The sequence below is a fragment of the Nannobrachium achirus genome (genome assembly GCF_963921795.1).
Source record: "Nannobrachium achirus genome assembly, chromosome: 8".
NCBI classification, from domain to species: domain Eukaryota; kingdom Metazoa; phylum Chordata; class Actinopteri; order Myctophiformes; family Myctophidae; genus Nannobrachium; species Nannobrachium achirus.
Genome location: NC_137817.1, coordinates 30,545,361 through 30,567,084, shown reverse-complemented (window position 1 = coordinate 30,567,084; position 21,724 = coordinate 30,545,361). Strand labels below are relative to the sequence as shown.

The 21,724-nt window shown below is 42.7% G+C and overlaps 2 protein-coding genes across 2 annotated transcripts in view; both read left to right on the top strand.

The window, feature by feature from the left end:
- Nucleotides 1-15,327, top strand: part of plch1 (phospholipase C, eta 1) — a 69,799-nt gene extending 54,472 nt beyond the window's left edge. The window contains exons 13-23 of the mRNA XM_080731580.1: nucleotides 812-874; nucleotides 2,478-2,572; nucleotides 5,348-5,445; nucleotides 6,831-7,010; nucleotides 8,431-8,538; nucleotides 8,628-8,752; nucleotides 8,948-9,032; nucleotides 9,446-9,592; nucleotides 9,944-10,023; nucleotides 11,187-11,559; nucleotides 12,355-15,327. Coding sequence (XP_080587706.1) covers nucleotides 812-874; nucleotides 2,478-2,572; nucleotides 5,348-5,445; nucleotides 6,831-7,010; nucleotides 8,431-8,538; nucleotides 8,628-8,752; nucleotides 8,948-9,032; nucleotides 9,446-9,592; nucleotides 9,944-10,023; nucleotides 11,187-11,559; nucleotides 12,355-15,029 — 4,029 coding nt within the window. The 3' untranslated portion in view covers nucleotides 15,030-15,327. The remainder of the gene's footprint in view (nucleotides 1-811; nucleotides 875-2,477; nucleotides 2,573-5,347; nucleotides 5,446-6,830; nucleotides 7,011-8,430; nucleotides 8,539-8,627; nucleotides 8,753-8,947; nucleotides 9,033-9,445; nucleotides 9,593-9,943; nucleotides 10,024-11,186; nucleotides 11,560-12,354) is intronic.
- A 3,310-nt stretch (nucleotides 15,328-18,637) lies between these two features.
- Nucleotides 18,638-21,724, top strand: part of slco1c1 (solute carrier organic anion transporter family, member 1C1) — a gene marked incomplete at its 3' end in the record, with an annotated part of 38,798 nt that continues 35,711 nt past the window's right edge. The window contains exon 1 of the mRNA XM_080731823.1: nucleotides 18,638-18,663. The remainder of the gene's footprint in view (nucleotides 18,664-21,724) is intronic.

Sequence of the window (21,724 nt, the reverse complement as noted above, 5' to 3'; positions counted from 1 at the left end):
TTGCCACACGCACGCACACACACACACACACACACACACACACACACACACACACACACACACACACACACACACACACACACACACACACACACACACACACACACACACACACACATAGTTGTTGGTAAAGTTATATCTACATGAAACCTTCATAAAGCGCATATTATTTTAAAGCCTTGTAACTGTCAAATATATCACACCATACCTGTACATCTAATTAAATGCACCCATTATTCACAGGGACCTGTAGGGCTCACAACAAGCTCAATGATGGGTGGAATTTAAAAACTCTGGAAAAACAGACCAAAAAGCAATGAGAAACTGAACATCTGCAGTGTAACTTAATATTTAATTTCCCTGCCTGCCATTCGTGCTATTCTTAGAAGCTTGAGTTCCCTGACATCCATTTTAATGCAGTAGTGTTGTTCATTGAGTGTCCCTGTTGTATTTTCCTTCTAATTTACTGGTGATCCTCTCACCCCATTCTGTCTATCAAACTCTCACTCCATCCTCTTCTTTGTGCCTCTCTTGTTCGCCTTGTCTCTATCTCTATTTCTGCTTGTCAATATCTCTATCTAAATATATCTGCCCTTTTCCCCATTTCTCCCTCTATTTCCATCTCTTCTTCTTATTTGATGTCTGTTTGCAGCCCCTCCAGCAAAGTTGAGATTTAGGATTTAAATGATTCATTGAGTGCTGATGTGCTTTAATAGATGTACAGTACACAAAACACACACGCACCCACACTAATTCACCAACATCCACATACAGTATGCATAGTTTCTAACCTTGTTTTCGTTTCTTCCAGAATTCAAAAGCGGTTCTGAAGAAATCCCACAGCAGGTCTTTCCTCACAGCGCTTAAACAGAAGGTGAGGAATACTGTGAACATGTGACCAAGGGTTGTTTCTCTTCATTTTTATCTTGGACTAATTTCTAACTCTTTAAAGGACAACTCCACACTAAATAACATCTAGGCTCATTTTCTTCTTATCTTGATCCCAAATGACTGTCTATAGAATCTATGGGGTTTAGGCAGAAATGCCCCTGTTGTCCATTTTCCCCAGCAGAACCCAGCAGCCCTCATAGCATAGAGTGGAGCCCATAAGCCTATCGCTTTTTTTTTTGCGGTCAATTTCTTTTTTTTTAATCAATCTGTTATTAATTGTCATTACGCACACAGCCATGCCATCGTTGTCCCACACAAGCTTCTGCTAAACAGATGTTATTCTGTTATGTGTTTTGCCAAGTCCCGGAAAATGCGTGCTGTGATTGGCCAGTACAGTCACTTTGATTGGAATTTGTGCCGAATGCTCACACCAAAACATGATTTATGAGACTGTGGGGGCTCGTGTGGGACAACCAAGGCATGGATGTGTTTGTAATCACAAGAAGAAAACAACAGTATTTTGTGGTGCTTCCATTAGTGTGATCATAGCTGGTTCAATTCACAGATTCTTTATCCGCTCATTGAAACAGAATTATTATTAGTTATCAACATATTGCACATGTTTGTTTGTTCTCCCCTCATTCCCTCCTGTCAGATCCATAACCCTCTTGTATCACATGATGACCTTTCTAGTGCACCACATTCCCTCTTCTTTTGAGTCTTTTTCCATTCTTTCTACCCCCACTTTCTTTCTCAATTCCCTCTTTCTATTGTGTATCCTGTGTGTGTATGCGTGTGTGTATGCGTGTGTGTATGCGCGTGTGTGTGTGTGTGTGTGTGTGTGTGTGTGTGTGTGTGTGTGTGTGTGTGTGTGTGTGTGTGCGTGTGTGTGCGTTGCATGTGTGCGTGTGTGTTTGTGTGTGCACTATGTGCGCAGAACGGAGAGTGCTCAAAACCTTTTGGAATGCAGCCCAGGCCCTGTAATTACTGTGACCTCTCATCCTCCCCTCAACTCCGTTTAAGCTTTAATGGAAATGCTACCCCTGTCAAAGGAACACACACGTTCCACCAGTACACACATATTACCAAGCCCACACTCTCTCCAATAAACACACACGCACACATACACGGACACACGGACACACACAGACATGCATGCACACAAGCAATGATGTTCTCAATGAAGGGTACACACTGTTCTTATAAGGAGGTGGACGGTGGTCCATGTTGGTATGTGGGAAGAATCATTCATGTACCGGTATGTGTAATGTAGAGATTGTGTGGGCAGGATTTGTGTCCACTTGTCTCTATTAATGTTAACGTAGGATTCATTTATATCTACAGTAAGTCATTTTGAAATAGAATAAATTAATGAATTATGAATTAATTCATAATATTACAATAATATAGGTAGGTATGTATTGTCTTTTTTTGATCAAAGTTACAAGATATGCAGTAGTTTGCTTTATAAACAAGTATATTGAGTATATAGGTCCATTTGGTTAACACTGGATTTTACAGTCATAGTATTCGTACAGTACATTTTTGTAATTGTTTAAAACGCTATATTTGTCCATTTCTGACAGAGGCCCTCCAAGTCCAGGCTGGCATGCCATACATCGGAGAAGGACGAAGATGTTGAGGAGACCTCTGTCCAGGAGGCTGGAGGGCAGTTCAACAGGTGGGGTTTCAGTCTGCTTGATTCAAACACTGGCCCCTCGCTGACACTGACAAAAAGTCTCCTAGATCCTAACAGTTTTCTGAAAAACCTATATTTCTCTGTCAGTGTTTCTCAAACTTTTTCATGTCGAGGACCCCCTAGAGGCCTAGAATTCCCATCTGAAAATATTTAGTTCCAAGGACCAAGAGAAATAAGGATTTGCGTTACAAATGTCTGCTTTAAAAATATATATACAGTACATTTTCAAGATTTTTCAAAAATAGCAGATCTACAAGCTCGCAGCGCGGCACTCTGTGCTTGTATAGTTAAAGCATGAAATAATGGTTACATTGGTGACATACCGGTAGATATGCGTCCCCAGACTAAATGGGTTAAAGGAGTAGCGCATCCATCTTCTTACTGTTCTGGTGGTCTGTGGACAGTTCAGAAACCTGCCTACCAATGACATCATCAAAGGGGAATCCAAGCTTATCGAAACAGCAGGCTTTCTCTTCCTGGAAAGTTAGCGTAGCTGTAACATCCTCTTGTTTGAAATGACCAAACCTGCCTACCGATGACGAACTGTCCACAGCCCTCCTATGAGACACTGACCGAGTAGACAAAATGGTACCATATAGCATTAGTGAGGGCCCAATTATATCGCTCACTCCTCATGCATTGAAGGAAGCTCAGTTCGGGGCTCTTCCCAGTTTGGCAGAGTGAGAATAGCGCCCAGGAAAAAAAGAATAATAATAAATGGTGAAGTGGTTCTTTAATACACACATACGGTATACTGTATACACCCACTACTAATGCTAAGTGTAAGCTTAAACAGAATACCAGTAAGTTGCACATCATTTAAATATGAGCGATGCTTACAACAGATCCCAAGCAGTGCTCACGGCTCCTACACCACTGTTTCTTGCATGCTGCCTTTTAAAGAGAAGTAATCTTGAGAACCTAAAAGCTTCTTGCTCGTTCCGAGTTCCATCAAGTCCTCTCTTCACAGTGTCCTGAGTGTCTTAACCACTTAAACCTTACTACACTGTACGCTGAATAGCATAAATAGCCTGTACAAGCTCACAACACATAGTTTGACCATTTTTGATTTGAGGTCTGTTTGGCGTAAACAAATTGAACCGGTGCAAGCCCTAGCTTGATTGCGAGGGCAATGGTCAGGTTTCGCATGCCGATGATAACGGTTGCTAATCAGATGTCTTTGTAATTAGTTGAGAAAAATCAGCGCTATTTAAAAAAAAATGCCCGAAATTGTCAGTCAAAGGGCCCGAAGGTTCACTGTGTTCAGGAGTGGTGTAAAGTAACTAAGTACATTTACTCAAATACTTTACTTACAATTTTGAGGTACTTTTACTTTACTATAGTATTTCCAAATTTCAATAATCTTACTTCTACTCCACTACATCTCGGAGGCAAATGTTGTACTTTTACTCCACTACAATTGTTTACAAAACATACCTTAACCACTTCAGCCCGGACGTTTACTTGTAACAGAGTATTTCTACATTGCAGTATTGATACTTTTACATGCAGCCAGTGTCTCTCTTAAGTTTAATTATTAGTTGTATTCTTTCCTTTTTCTCTGTCACCTTCTCGCTTGACGTGTACATCTGTGGGTGTGTGTTTCTGTGAGCTGTGGGAAAATAGCCTTGTTTTTATTTCTGCTCAGTGTGTGTGAGTGTGTGTGGGTGTGTGTGTGCGTGTGTGTCCTTCCTCTCACTTTGTTCGCTAGGCAAACTTGATGGTTCCATATTCATGTATGCATGTTCACAGGAACTGTCAGGATGCTAATTTCTGCATGGCTGCTCCTGTATTTCTGTATCTCATTGACTGTACTTGTGTATGTACTGTATGCGTTAGAAGTGGATATGTTGAGTGTGTGTGTGTGTGTGTGTGTGTGTGTGTGTGTGTGTGTGTGTGTGTGTGTGTGTGTGTGTGTGTGTGTGTGTGTGTGTGTGTGTGCCTGCGTGTGCGCAAGTAGCATCCATTCTGCTCCATATTAAGATGTTTCCCTTTTGATGCTCTTTCCTGCTATTTCTAAGCTGCCACGTTGATGGACAACTCCCCCCTTGTGCGTGCGTGCGTGCGTGCGTGCGTGCGTGCGTGCGTGCGTGCGTGCGTGCGTGCGTGCGTGCGACGTGTGTGCGTGTATGTGTAGATGGGTGTAAATGCGTGCTAATACCTTTTCCCTGTGTCTATCTACAGTATACACAGCATGTAATGTACTGTACTGTAACACTCAAATATTTTATTTGTGAGTGTACAGTTTCTTTATGAGTGTACAAATGTAAGAACATGGACTGAAATGAACACTGAGGATTATAGTACATACCTGGTGTCTATGTGTTTCTTATGTTGTTCTATAACAGATATTCTCAACCTGTGGGTCGGGGAAATTATTCTGGGGGGTCCCCAGATGATTAACTTAATGTGCAACATTGTTTTCTCTCTCAACAGTAAATAAACCAACATAAAGTTGAAGTTTATAGAGGGTATCTGCACATTTTGCACAGTGAACATTTTTTTAATACTTCCAAAATGACAAATTAAACATTGGCCAAAATTGTCAAATATTAGAGGCAGAAATTTTTAAAATAGCTGATCTACATGCTCACAGGCACAGCGCCTGTAGATCTGCATGTAGATCTGCTATTTTCACAATAGAACCGTGTTAGTCTACATGTTATGTAACCCTTAGTGCTCGTCAGGGTGGGGGGGGGTCCCCAGTTGAAATATGATTACTTTGGGGGTAACCCAGTGCTGTGTTCATTCTGCTAGGGGTGGACAGAGGAGGAGGACGATGAAGCTGAGCAGAGATCTGTCAGAGCTGGTGGTCTTCACCAACTCTGTGGCCTCACAGGAGTGTCTAAATGAAGGTATGAAACAAGCACGTATACTGGACAACATGCAGTCGCAAACCCACCCACACACCCACACAGCCACACAATTAGGGTTGCACCCATCGATCATCTTAGCGATTATTCTGCAGATTTTTTCGAATAATCATTTTCTTTTTTTCTATTAACCCATTTACTGTAGGACTGAGGCCGATTCTAAAAATGCCTTCTAAATCCTGTTTTCTGAAAAACCTAAAATATTTATTAAAACAACAGCCATGAAAGCCATATCTAACTGGTGAGCTAAGCTGGGCGGGTTATTGATGCTAATGATGTTCCACAGTAGCATTATTGCTTTTCCTGTATGTACAGCCTAGTTCCCTAGTGCCAGATGAGCCGCTTTAATTTGAGCAAACTACATGTAACATTTCCTAATCTGCGGTGACTCAAGGGTAGAGAAACTGGCATTAGAACATGGAGGGTTCCCGAAGGGTTCCCAGTTCAATCCCGGGCTCCCCCAGAGTTAGTGTTGAAGATCCCTTGAGCAAGACTCTGAACCCCTAGTTAGTTGCTCCCGGTGAGCAGGTGGTTTCCTTTGCCATGTGTGGGTGAATGTAATGCGCAATCTATGTAAAGCGCCTTGGATAAAAGCGCTATATAAAAGCACCATTTAATCAGATTTTGTTGCTGATGACCAGATTATAGGACAGTACTCTTAATGTGAGATATAACCAAAGAGTGAATAACTGATTTAATTATTCATGGAGTGATGAAAGCAGAACACTTAAAAATAGGGGCAGCCATAGCTAAATGGTTAGTGAGCCCGCCGAGGACTCTGGAGGTCTTGGGTACGATTCCAGCTCAGTCAGCAATGTGTCGAAGTTTCCCTGAGCAAGACACCTAACCCCTAATTGCTCCCCCCTCTGCGCTCCTCTGTGGGCATCATTAAGCTGAAACTGAAGTTCCCCTGTGGGATAATCTAGCTATGTAACAGAAAAACGTACTAGTCATACAGTGATACAGCTGATACTGATGATCATCATAGTTTCGGAACTGTTCACAGCCCTCCTCTGAGACACAGAGTAATTAGACGTAAATTATCTTATAATAAGCTTTAGTGAGGACCAATTAGGGTATGAACATAGGTTGAAAATGGGTGCAGGGGTCCTTTAACCACATAAGCCCTATTTATGTTGTTGTACAACATGGTTACACAAAAATAGTGAAAATAGCCGACCTACAAGCTCACATTGGAACACAATGCGACTGTGAACTACATGAGTATCATGTAGTCATAACATTTGACTACATGATTATTTGTTTATTTAAATCAATGAAATCGATTCGTTTTAATAACTATGTGATCCCTACACACATTGTCCTCCATTCACTGGATCTCTCTGCCATGCCATTGTTTCATACAGGTATTCCATGTGACGTCCTGTCATTCAGCGAGACAAGAGCTCAGTCACTGGTCCATCACAGGACTGAAGAGTTCCTGGCGTTCAATCAGAGGCAGCTGTCACGGATCTACCCATCAGCCTATCGCATTGACTCATCCAACTTCAACCCCCAGTTCTACTGGAACGTGGGCTCCCAACTTGGTGAGGCGGCTGTCTGTCATTCTAAGACTCAAACCCGATTCCCGACATATAGACCTCATCTGTCATGTTTTATCTGCAGTGCACATATCACATCACACAGTGTGTCATTGTCTTTGCTCAGTCCTCGGTACATAGATAAAATAATGCGAAGAAAGTTCCACAGCACCAGGGCAGGTCTGGTGCGTCACTGGAACAGGACCCAGCAACTGGAGCAACTCAGGACCGACCTGATGAAGATGTACCACTGACATCGAAACATTGTCTTTCTATCTACTTGCATCTTTAATAAGAGGCTTAAATTCGTCCGAGTTGCTCCAGTGACTTTGTTCTTTATAACATTACGCAAGTATACTAAAGTAATCGGTATTCCTTGGCCTGTGTGTGTGTGTGTACATAGTTGTGTGTCTGTCAGTTTATTGGTTCTCTACCGTCAGGATAGGAATTTGGAGAAATGGAAATGGTGACAGTGGGGATGAATCTGGGAATAAATTGAGTGGAATTTAACAAACCTAACAAAATGCAAAATCCTGTCCGTAATGAGGTTTTCACAGATGTTTCTTTCTTTTTCTTTTTTTTCTTTTGTTTTGCATCCACAAGCCGCCACCTATCTCATTTTCGTTCTGTGTCCGTATCTCCGTCTCTGTGTTGTGTGCATGTCTCAAATTCAATTCAGTTCAATTCAAAAGTTAATAAGATCATAAATCCTCATTTTGCTGAGACTTAAAGGCTAACGGAGTAGGAACTAATAAAAGTTGCAATGAATAAACAACTAGTTGAAACAATGCTGTAAACCAATTCCTTTCTCTAATAAATCCTCCTGAATTGGACCGTCTCTGTAACAGCTGTTCTTGATCAAACCCATCTGTTTTTTTCTGTTCTCTCCCTCTCCCATTCATTTTTAATTCATTATTTATATTTGGTCTCCGCTTTCAGGCTCACAGTAAATCTCAACCACTTAAGCCTTATTTATTCTTTGTCATACACCGGTGTCGCACAGAATAAATAGCCAAAATATGAATTCATGCCTGCTGAAAGTGCTTAATTTATACTACATCAAACAACAGAATTGTTTGCCAAAAAGAACAGATTTTAAGGCATCATACTATGCATTAAACCTTTACTTAGTTTACTGGAGTCCCCCAGGGCTCTATACTCTAATAACTCTATACTAGTGTGCCTTCAGTTTCCACTCTAATGTACATGAAATATCTTTGCCAAAAATCAACAAGCTCACAACGCGTTATGCGCTTGTAGATATGGTGTTTTTGCTGAAGATTTGCCCAAGAATTGGGACTTTCAGACTGTATATAATAAAGTGACTAATATCCTAATGACATCTAGACACAATTATGATTATTAACAGTTTATGTGGCCAAATAAACATCCCATGTATTTCTGTCTTTTTCCTATATTTGTTTAGTTTCTCTGAATTACCAGACTGAGGGCAGGATGATGCAACTCAACAGAGCTAAGTTCATGGTAAACGGAGGCAGTGGCTATGTCCTCAAACCCCCGCCCATGTGCAAAGGTAATGAATCATCCCTGTGCATGTACTGTACACATCACTGCGTTGTCAAACACCATCTGTCCTGCTCTAATGTCTCACACCTCCTCCAGGATCATTCAATCCATTCTCCGATGACCCGCTTCCAGCCTACCCAAAGAAACAGCTCATTCTCAAGATCATTAGTGGACAGCAGCTGCCCAAACCACCAGATTCCATGCTTGGGGATCGTGGAGAGGTACACATTTTACTTAATCACATGTGCACAGGCACACAGACAGATACGCCTTTGTATAGTACAGTACAGTACATGCATTGCACAGATAACCACATGCAGGGATTTATAGTAAGCCACTCAAGTTTTTTGGGCCTTTGCAGATTTTTTAGTATTATTGTGCATTTAATGATTTTGTTGTCCTTCTCTCTCCATCAGATTATTGACCCCTTTGTTGAGGTGGAGATCATTGGCCTGCCTGTTGATTGCTGCAAAGAACAAACACGAGTTGTGGATGATAATGGTAAGACACACACACGCACACAAACATGCATGCACATGAACACACATGCACAGATGTCTGACAGGATAGCATTATCAGTAGTTGTTGGAACGCACTCTTCAGTATAAATGTCTATATTATATATTTTTGTATATATTTGCTTGCCTGAGGAATGTATACTGTGAGCTGCAAAGCGGAATGTATTTACCCCTTTGCACACTTTCAACAATTACATTTTTCTACCCATGTTGCTGTCTATGTAATTGTATATTGTATATAGTTTCTAGCTATAATGAAAAGCTATTTCTAATTTTTATTATCAATGTATAGCTATAATGCATCAACCTCACCAAGACAAATGTTGTGATTGTGCAAACATACCTGGCAATAGCAATAATTTTGCTTCTGAATGTGCGTGTCTGTGCGTCCCCTAGGTTTTAACCCAGTGTGGGAGGAGACCTTATCCTTCACACTCCACATGGCTGAGGTCGCTCTGGTGCGTTTTCTCGTCTGGGACCATGACCCTATTGGACGAGACTTTGTTGGCCAACGGACTGTTGCCCTCAGCAGCCTTATGCCTGGTCGGTGCAGCATTTCTATTATGCATTCAGTTGTATAGAGGTTTGGGTGCATGAGTGTGTATGCATAAGGGGCCCCAGGTGTTGTCACTGTCCATTAGAATCATTGGGGATATGCTACTGTAGACAGACATACATACACATACTGACTCATATCATATCCCCCATGGCACTTAACAGTTATATTACTATATATTCTTGTCAACATAACCAGCTGTTTCGAAGCCCTGTCTGTGGGCAAATACAGCTTGACACGGTCAACATACGACTGCGGATATCTATGTTTGATCTTGTTATCTCACATATTCATATTCTCCGTCTCTCCGTCTCTCTTTCGCCTCTCATCTCTGACAGGTTACAGGCATGTTTACTTGGAGGGCTTGACTGAGGCTTCTATCTTTGTGCATGTAACAGTGCAAGACATCTATGGAAAGGTAGGTGTTGTGTAATATTATGTTTAATTGCTTCTTTTTTTATCCTTAAGGTTAGGACAGGGGTCTTCAATGATTTGAGAGCGAGATGAAGCAGGGACCCCAACAACAAATCTGTGTTGCAGATTAAACTTTTTCATAGAATTCGTAGATAGCTTGATTAGCTTCATAGACTTGTTTGACAGCACTGGAATTGTGTAGCATTGTGTTGGATTCATGTTAATGTGTATTTTCAGACACTTAAACCCTAAATACTTGGACAACTTGTACTTGGTCTGCTCTTTTTTCCCTCTACACAAAACATCTTTGCCGAAAATGTTCACTTCAGAAAAGGGATGCTAGGGTTCAAGTGGTTAACGTAAAGAACATATAATCACACAAAGATTTGGCATCCCCCATTAGCTCTGAGGAACCCCTAGGGTTCCCTGGGCCCATGTTGAAGACCCATGTGTTATATATACCCTCTCTGAATCTCTTTTCACAATTGAAAGTACAATCTAGAGGCACACTGAAAAGTTGTCAAGACAGCATCTCACATAATATGATTACTTTCTCTTGCTTCATTTAAAGCTAAACCTTTTTGACCCTTTGTCTTTCTAGTGGAGCCCTCTAGTCCTGAATCCCAGCTTTACAATAATGCACTTTCTAGGATCCAATAAGGTATCCTGATACTTGTAGGGTCTATGTGTGACATAGCACCTGAATGCATGAAAAATGTGTTTTGTGCATCCACAGATTTTGCATGATATTAAACCATCTGCATATGCCATATATATGTTGCTTGTTTGAACGTATTTGGAGGAGCCATACATGCATACTGTATGCACTAAAATACCAGCAATACATCTTATTTGTATTTGGCTGTTCTCATTTGATTTTTGTTGATGCTTGTCAAAAATACATGCATGTACAGTATAATGCCTTAATACTGATTGCTTTGTGTGGTGATTTGGAAGTAAAATGGCGCCATCTATAGGCTAGCTAAAACATTGCATTCTTGTTGCTTGAATTAAGATGACCACTGATCACTAGTGCAGTGCATTCATGTATAAGGGCATTAATGTTATGTCTATTGTATCTAATGTTGTGCATGCTACTGTATGTGGAATGTATTTTTGTGGAGCATATTCCTTTCTGACATCATCTCTTCCCCTCTCTGCTCTCAGGGACACCAGCTGCGTGGTTTCAGAGGGTTGTTTAACCGCTCCTCTAAGCACTCTGTGGACACCAGCTCTGGTTCCATGCTAAGAAAGCGCTCTATCAGTGACCATCTCCTGCGCCGCACAGCCAGCGCCCCAGCCAAGGGACGCAAGAAAACCAAAATGGCCCTAGCAGAGTCACTCTCTTCCATGTCAGATGGGAAGATCGGCACGGCCGTGGAGGCTGGAGGAGGGAAAGAGGGAGCAGTGGAAAAGCGTCCCCTGGCCCGACCCCCTCTGACCCATAGGCCTATCTCTATGCCTCTGGAAAGGCTGCTGCAAGGGCAGCTGTCGCTCTGTTCCCCTGACAAGGAGCAGCAGGAATTGGACACTGTCATTGGTGGGTAATACACACTGGTCCAGTGAAAATGTATAAACTCTTATGCAAATCAGATGGGAAAAGGATCTGTTTAAGATAAATACTAAAGATAAAGAAATAATAGTAAGTTAGTGTATGAATTCCTCCAATGCAAACACAACAAACCAACCAACTATGCTTGTTTCAATTTAGAATTATTTGAATTTAAATGTCTTTGTCTGATTTTTGCCATGTTTTGTGCTTTTACTAACATGAAAATGTTCAATTGTTATATTAACTGTAGTACCTCAGCTACTTTCTCTTACCTAACCTTCTCCAAAAAGCTTCATGTGAACTGACAGGCTGCATGCTATTTGTTTCCTCTCACACTTTAACTTGACTTCTGTTCCTTCTTCACTCTGTTGTGCTTCTTTATAATAGAAAACTGACTAGGATATCCCAGCAGGTAATCTAAAATGCATATTGTGCAAAGGTTGCCTCATTCAGAAACATACCAGTGTTGTGTCACCCAAGTTATTTTGTTGTAAAGTGTTCTTAACGTACTGCTATTGTGATTTGATCCCATTTGACCATCTCTTCCCTAAACTGATGATCCAGAATATGGATGTTTCCTTCTGTTGCCTACACAGCCTCATCTTTGAGTCTCCCTTTTGAGTTTTACATGGTGGTACATTCCATTCGTCTGTGTATTGCTAATGCTTTGTGTTGGCTGGACTGAACGTGTCAGTTAATTGTTGGTTGGCTTGGTGTTCTTCATTCCATGGTAAAAGGCATGGCTAGATGTGGTAAATCTTTCTTATTTTTTTGTCATTATAGGGACATTTGAGCGGCCTAGGTCTTCCTCTGTGGATCTCTTCATTGAATCATCAGCCTGCCTTGAACCCAGAGTCTCCACCCCTTTGAAGAAATATAGCAATAGAAATAAAGAGCCTGACCAATCAGAAGAGACGTCCTATCTGGCTATTGGTGGAGGAGATGCAAGACGTGTCACCGACTACCCCAAAAGCCAATCACACGTCACAGTAAATGGAAACTGCAAAGCACAGATGAATTCTAATGGTCCAGATAAACCAGAGACATCATCGAACAGCACAACTTTCACTGTTGCACCTTCTATCTCATCTTCCTCTTCTGCCCCGGGTTTGATGGCACCTCTCTCCCCTGTCAACATGGATCACTCTGACCTGAAGAGCCCACGGTGCTTACAGGACAGCGCCATCTCCAGGCTAATTGATGCTGTTTCCCTGGGCAATGAAAATGATACCCATGGCTCCATCTCGGCTCTAATTGGGCAATTTGATATCACTGTTGACCAGAATGATCATTCCACTTTATCAAATGGTGATTTGAACATTGACCAACATGTCATTGGTGCCCCTTCCCATTACTCCACTCAAATTGCTGGCACCCCAAACCAGCCAAACTTCAAGTCTATCATCCCACAGAAGGCGCTGCAAGATTTCATGTCTCCTCTCAGGACCAGCAAAACACCCAATCCTCCAGGGACAATGGAAGGGCATCCTCAAAAAGCAGCACAAATGACCAACTATACAGACCACGAGCTCATTTCACCACGGAAGACTCCCAGGGCTGATCAGTCTCTCCCGCCACTCTTTTCCAGCCCAGAGACTGCAGAGCAAGAGGATGTCTACACCATTCTGGACGAGGAGGTGCTCTCTCCTACATCTGTGTATAAGCTGAAGCAGCAGACTAGCTGTCTTCAAGCGCTCTCCACAGGGATTATGTCCTCAAGTAGCTTTGGGTCCTCCCCAGCAAAGGTCCATCCGCGTTTGGAGACAGATTCTACTCAAACCTGGGGTGAGGAGGCAGAGGAGAGAGTGTATGAGGAGGTATGTGATCCTCCGGGGATGTCATCTGAACTTGAGTGGGGGACATCAAGGACATATATGGCCCCTTCTGTTGACAACGACCATTCCCACTTCTACCATAACACAGCAGAAGGTGGCTCGATGGAAGTGGAGATAAACGTAGATGAGGATCCACTGGAGATGATGCTGACCTCAGCACAGCATGATGGCATGTGGGGAGGACTCACAAGCCCAACCAAACGGCATGCCATTTACCAGAAGAATGAATACACTTCTAACTGCTCACAGCAAAATCCCCCTTCATCATACCATGCTTTTCAACATCAGCACGTATCACATGCTTCTCATGTACAATGTTCACAAAGTGCACCCAATCACCACCAGCTCCCATCTGGCTCCCACCAGTCTCTGTTTCACAGACCTCCCAGCTCCAGACCCTCCAAATCCAGTGCATTTTCACAGAACAGTTACCCAACTACCCAGAACAAACCTGACTCCTTTGACCACAACAGAGGCTTTAACAGGTCCTACACCCAACAGAGGAGTTACAATGGCATCCATGCCCCAACCAGGTGCTACCAGGACAGACAAGGGGACAACCGGGTGATGGAAGGGACAGAACCCTTCCACAATGGCTCATCCTCCTCTGAGTGTCTCCCTGACCTGTCAGCCTCACCTGCGAATCTGCCTAAAGAGAGAAATTTGTATTCCCCTTATTCTGACTGTGAGGCAGTGTACAACCAGGTGGACTACAGCTGCTTCACCCCTTCATCTTCAGCTTCTCACTATGCTCAGACACAGAGCCAGACGCAGACCCAAACACAGCCACAGAGACAAATGTTTTCACATGTGAATAATAAGCACCAATCACAGACTCGGTCTGATGCTCCATTGCAGACCTATTCACGCCCATACACAGCTCTTCCTCGGCCTGGTCCTGTTGCCTCCAAAGGTACCAGCCCAAGCAAGTCCAAGTCTCTGGGAGACTTGACCTCTGAAGATATATTGTGCAATTTCCAGAGCAAATATCACATAATCAGCCGCAGTTTCATCACGTCCCATAAGCAGGATCACATGAGGAAGATGGGGGGTGTGGGTCATGGTGAAAATCCACAGCCGGCGGACTCGCTTACGGAGCAGTTGCGCAAACTGGTGAGCCTGGACGGGGATGAGAGTGACAAGGACAGGCCCCTGTCCCCCCAGCTTCCCCAGGTAGCCAAACCCCCACAGAACTCAGACGTAAATCCCTCTGCCTCCAGAGATATTGATGATTCCCCTCCACTACTCACCCGTCGCCTGTCTTCCAGGAGCCAAAGCCGTGTGCGTCACATCAACAGTCGTGCCCGTGAAAGACAGCAGGAGGCTCAGAAACCCCGGGCGGCAGCAGGGATCAATGGCACCACCAACATTGGTGGGGTGGTGTTACGGAATAAACCAGGCTCTCAGAACCCACCAGCTAACAGGCACTCTACTGGCTCTTATATAGCGGGCTACCTGGGTCACCTGGAGGACAGGGGTCTTCCCGAGGGAGCTTGCACATCATTACACTATGGATATGGGGACCACTTTGGCGATCATTACTATACAGATGATTCACTTCTACCTGCAGACTCTTCCTACTCTCCCTCAGAGCCCGAGGTCTACTTTCTGCTCAGACTGTAGTTTTAATACCTGGTTACAATTTAATGGATAAGTAATTCAAGACAAAAAAGGAAAAGGATTGTAGATAAGTGCAATTACACTGTAAGACATAAGATTTAGATTAATAAATGTTGAAATATGAAATCAGTTCCCACTTAAAGTTTCCATTATAATAGTAATAAAATAAATGGATTTCTTGGCTATTTCTCCCAAAAATGTATCCTCTGTAAAATATTACTGGAGCATCACATATACTTTGTGGATGGATCTGAGAGCATGTTCTTCCACAAACAAATATTCACTATTCTTTAGTGAAGGAATCTTAACCCCATTTCCCTGTCTGGCAGTGTATTGTCTATGTTCTGTTCGGTGTGTAACTGTACTTGGGAACTTTGTTTCCTGTGAAACTATTTTCAAGACAGATTGTACAAATGATTGTACTGTTTGTCCCTGTGATGTACCTCCTGTTCAACCTATTGACAGTAAACTGAAGAAGAAAAAAAGAAGAAATATGTTTTAATGTACAATGAAAAAATGTCTTTGTATCTTTTGAATGTGTCGTATGATTAAACAACTACTTTAAAAGATGGGTTCTACACTATAAAGATCATATTACATTAAGCCTTCCCTCTCCTATTAGTGGTATTTCTATATTTGTGTTTGTACAAATTCTGCACATTTTGTTTTTAATCTGAAATGTTTTTAGTTGAGAACCAATCTAACATTTTGCATGTTAATTGTGTACATGTCATTGTCAAGCATGACTATGCAATTCTAGTACATATTGCAGTTCCCTGCTACCTTGCACAGGATGAATAGCTGTATTGGATGCAATAGAGGACATTTCACCGATTTATTGAAGGGACCTTAGTCTTGCTTGCACTGGGTGCAATACACTATAGACTTGCTTGTTTCCACTTGTTGCTTTCTAATGTTTGAAACACTTCACATATTTTAAACATTTGGAGTGTAAAGGTTTTTATTTTTGTAATTACTTTGATACAGTGCTTTTGTTGGCACTGGCTATTTAATTTTGTATTACAGCAGACAATGAGATACTCAAATGGAATTAGAACTGTACAGAAAGGCAAAGTTTTAAGACGGGACAATGCTTTTTATTTTATTTTCAGTGTTAACCCCATCCTTTCCTTTGTATAGCTGCTCGAGGACTGAGCATTTTCCTACAAATGTAATGGAATATTGAAATGAATATGATTTGAACAAAAACTAAACGTGTTTATCTGCTTGTCTTCCTTACCTGGATACATTATGTATGCTTGTTGTTTCAGAATGCCACAAGTATCTAGGACTGTAACAATTAAGTGATGAAATTTAACACATTTCTGGAGCTTTCCACTCTGATTCAAAGTGCACCATACAAAAAGACTCTCAAATAAATATGAGTAGTCACTGATTCATAGGAGTGTGCTGTTACTGTAATGAATTAACATTGTGATTTCATTTAGGCTATTACAGCTTGCATAATAAAAGGTATGGGGGGGGGGGGGGGTTACTCCATACTTCACAGCTTGCAAACATGTGCCTAAGGGATACATTTTGAAGGGTTGCTATGTTGTCTAAGTATTTAGGATTTTCCGGTAGTTAATGTCACAATTCGGTTACCATGGTTTCACTGGCGGAACAAGTCAGAACCGGGCCTGTATGCAAGCCACATTGATCGGGCCCCCACCGCCGCCACCTAATTTCCTGCCGGGAAAATCCCAGTTGGGCGGTGTCCCAGTTGGGCGGCGGTGTAGCGTTAGGCGGCAAGCGTACAGCTATGAGACCCCATTGATTTCTCGCCGAAAATTTGATGAGCAATACAATGGTTATATGTCACAGTTATTGTCCACGACATTGCAAGCGGCGCGAAGGCCAGCGGACCTTGGGCCAGGGCCGCGCGGCCGGCGGAGCGCCGCACAAGTTACGAAGCCGTGGTGAATGCGGCCTGGGCAAGCGCACAATAAACGCATGAATGGGATGAAGATCGCTTGCTTTACAGTCTGTTGGAAAGGCTCCCCCACCGCCTTATCGCTGCACCGCCCAACTGGGACACCGCCCAACTGGGACTAGCCCTTCATGCCAGGAAACAGGGAGAGAGATGGGGAGTGACACGACTCGAACCTGGACCACTAGGCCAGTGGGTGCCCGGCCGCGCCCCCAATTTGACAAATTTTATGCGCATATAGACAAACGCGTACAAATTTGGCGGTGGAATATAATATTTTGGGTTGTTTATTCGCATCGCTTCGCTAATTCGCCGGTCTGCTTCAACGTTCTACCGTGGTTCTGGGGGCTTGGGTGGGCATTATGGTATGACTTGTGAACCATGTGGTTAGACCTGTTGTGTTTGTATTGTGTGCCTATAACTGTGCCAAAATGCATAGTTTTCTAAGCATTTCGGTTTTTTGGGGGGTTTTGAGTCCCTATTTTTTTTTCACCCACCTTCTGTTTCTTCTTGCCCCCCCTGGCTACAACAGGCTAGCTCCGGCCCTGTGTGTGTGTGTGTGTGTGTGTGTGTGTGTGTGTGTGTGTGTGTGTGTGTGTGTGTGTGTGTGTGTGTGTGTGTGTGTGTGTGTGTGTGCTTTATTTGGAATGGTTGGAAATAATGTAAATTATACATATATTTTATAGCCTATAAACATAAAATAAATGTTGCCCAGAGTTCTCAGCTGCCTACTCTTCTCCTCACCGGAAACGGGGGGAAAACGTTTTTGTTTTGTTTGTTTTTTTTACATTTATTTATATAACTAGCCCTTACCCGTTCAAAGATATGAGCTCCGAAATGATATGCAGTGTGTGGGTTATGGGATGTGCACTGTATATGAGGGATGGAAAGTAACTTTAACTGGTGTTTGCATGATAATATGTAGGCGCATCAATGTAAGAAATACCCGTTTCGTTTAATGGCTACAGAGATACTGTGTTCCAACCCCCCCCCCCCCCCCCCCCCCCCCCCCGCCCACCCGCCTGCACACACACACACACACACACACAGAGCTGGTTAAACATGTTGCCTCATGCTAGATGCAGAATTGATTAGCCTCAAGCTAGATGCAGAATAGATAGTAGATACACCATAAAAATGCTAATATACAGCATACGATTTGTGAAAGTGACAAACGGGCTTCACAGTTATGTTAGGTGTGTTCATCTGCTAATGGTGATGCGATTTCAGATCAATTGCTCCAGCCACTGAGGAGAAACGCTGTTTCAGACAGACAGACAGACAGACAGACAGACAGACAGACAGACAGACAGACAGACAGACAGACAGACAGACACTCACTCACTCACTCACTCACTCACTCACTCACTCACTCAGACAGACAGACAGACAGACAGACAGACAGACATTCGCAAAATTATAGTATAGATTGTGACGTTTGTAAGCTTAACTTTTATTTTGAAATTCTTGACCAGAAGTCAAATGCTTACGCTCGTCCGACATGACGCACGTCATGATGACCCTTGCGGTCACTTGACACAGGTAGTGTAGCCAGCTGGAAAACCACCTCTGTCTCATAAGGGGCACTTTTGCGTCTCACCCATGATTAGTTTAAAACGTGCTGGAAAGAGATACCCCGATCCATTTAATTTGGGTGATAACATAACATAACATAGGCTACTGTGCGATTGTTTCACCAGACACCTGGTAAGTAATTGTTTTTTACAACATTAATGTTTTTACATGGATGGGTTGATGATATTTTCAGTGCGTTTGCTGTATGCGTACTAGTAGCCATTGTTTCATTCAGATCATGAAGAGATTCACATGTGGCTTTTTATATGTGGCTTCTGTGCTCACTCACTGCAAAAATAGCCTACTAACCGAGAACTATAAGTGATATTAAGGACTTTTTAGTCATAGCCTATCTCTATCTCGCTATCGTATAACGGCAATGTTATTTCCAGTGGTGCATCGTTATAAGTAAATCCTAGTGATAAATAATAGGTTGTTACAACTTGTAAGTTAAGTAAACGTTAAGTCTGCTAAAACTTGTGATAGTCACTGCTGGCTACTGTTGCGCGCATAAGAGCAGAATGGTGCAGACTGCATGCAGAGCCATTCAACTGAGTCACTGAGTTCAACTGCAACATTGAGTTTGTCTTGCGCCGGTTGCGCGTGTAGGCTATTCTTTTCGTGACTCCACACAATACACGACCTTTAGTTTTCTTGATCGAATTGACCAGCTATTTTTTGTCAAGTCACAATACATTGTTTAGCCTATCATACATAGTAGCAGCATTGTGTGTGTGTGTGTGTGTGTGTGTGTGTGTGTGTGTGTGTGTGCGCGCGCGCGCGCGCGCATGCTACGTCCACACAATCAATGACCAGCCGACCGATCGAGGAATTTCTGTTCCCCCTGGACCATCATAACATTCATTGTAAAGGTGATCTTCGTGTAGGCTGTAACCTAGAACCTTTCTTCCTTTATTCACCCTGAAATTGAAATACAAATTGCTAGTAACTCACTAGCAATTACCATGGTTACCAGTACCACTGTAGATAAAATCACTGCTCAATGACCTTTGACTGTTAAAAACCGTGTACTGCATTATACATCACTGCTGCTGCTGACTGCTGCTGCTGTTGTTGTAAAAATACTAGAGGTTCGCGGGCCTTCGGCCCGCTCACATCTAGAGTCCACGCCCGCTAAAAAAAAAAAAAAAAGTAAAAAAAAAAAAAAAAAAAAAAAAGTTAAAAAATAAATTAAAAAAAAAAAAAAAAATTGGGGGGGGAACTATTGTGGCGGAACTATTGTGCCGCAGCGCACGTTTCCGGTTGGACATATTTGACCGCCGGACGCACTGGAGAGAAGTGACTGTTAAGCCTCTGCTATTTCTCTGCAGCAGGCCAAGAGTGTATGGCTGCAGGCATGGAGACACCTCCCTCAGCAGATCTTTCTTGTCAGATCTTTCGTCTCAGGTACAACGGCAAGTCTACAGGGTCAACAATCTTACTGCTCCCAGTGGCAGCCTTAGCGCCAGGCGGAGCCGCTCGAGTGTCCACGACACTGCAAGCGGCGCGAAGGCCAGCGGACCTTGGTCCTGCTCTTCGCCCCCGAGCGCCGCAGGCGCGAGTGGCCACGAAAAGCGGGCCAGGGCCGGCCGCGCGAGTTACGAAGCCGTGGTGAATGCAATCGTTATATTTATGCCCAGGCCGTAAGGCCTGGGCAAGCGCACGATAAACGCCCTGTCAAGTCACTACAACGTCTGCACACGTCACCGAAGCACTAGGGGGCAGTAGAGTCAAGTAGTTGGGTCTACCGACCAGCAAGCTGCAGCGGTACTTCCGTTCTGAGACGAAAGATCTGACAAGAAAGATCTGCTGAGGGAGGTGTCTCCATGCCCATCTCCAGCAGGCACATGCCTCTCTCTCTCGCTTGCCCGCACCCCCTCCCCTGTTGCCTCCTCTCTCTCGTGCTTAGCGAATGAGCGGACGGCATAGGGTTAGGGGCGGTACTCCTTACGTCCTAGACGACTACCTATGAGTTGAAGTCGATGTAAAGGGGGCGTGAAGTGGGATGCGGCTCTTAGAGCAATGTATATATAAGATAACCTCAGTTTTTACTTTCCTTTATTAGACTACATGTGACATTTATTGCTTCATTATCAGAAAACCCACATTTGATTAATATTATATTTATTTATTTGACCTTTATTCATGCAAGTGAAATTGAGATATAATATCTATTTTATGATGTCCTGTTCAGGGTACATAGCAGCAATAGGCCCCACTTACACAACATAATAAACATTTACATAAAAAACAGAAACATTCAAATAAGTTAATAGTGCAAACAGAGTCATAAGGCAAGATGAATAATAACACAATTCAATAAATCCAATAACACGCCTTTGTCTCATTGTGCATTTACCTCACTGTCTTTGTACAGCATATTTCAGTTGGTTGACAGTTTTATTGCTGACTAGCTGTTCAGTTCAGTTTGGAGGCAAATGTTCTGGACTGGATTACACAGCCTACTCCATGTAGATGTATAGTTTGCCTATCTATTGCCGATCTCTTGTAGCATACATTGGGTCCATTGCTTTATATTGTTACATCACAGGTTTACATGTGTAAAGAAGTGGTTTATTTGTTTTCCGTGTGCACATTATCATGGTATGTACATGTTGTATGATGTTTAGACCTGTATCATATACCGCAATGAGGTTCAGTGTTTTACTAGGCCAGTTTGTTTGTGCCATAAACACATAGTTCGCAAATAGATAAATCTGCATCAGGTAAGGAAATGTATTCCAGTGTGGCAGGCCAGTACGTCGACACAGTGACATTGATTGAGATTAGGGAGTCAGTAGTACAATCAACACATGCAGAGCAGTCCTCTGAGATCCAGATCCTAATTAAAAGAATTAAAATCAAGGTTTTAGTTTGGCTTCTTTCAGAATCCTCCGAGATCCAGATCCTAATTAAAATAATTAAAATCAAGGTTTTAGTTTGCTTCCTTCAGACAATGTAACAGCAGCAGTGCTGTGTTCCACCTGACACTTGGGTATACGACGTATGCTGTGAAGAAAAAAATGTGAAAGATATGCCCTCATGAACGTATGATGATGCGTCTAGAAACATACCACTAGAACATACCACTGCAGCATAGGTAATATTAAGTAAAGAAAATAGGGAAGAACAAGAGCAAAAAAGAGTCAGTAGTTTTATACTAACTAGTCCTTACCCGTTCAAAGATATGAGC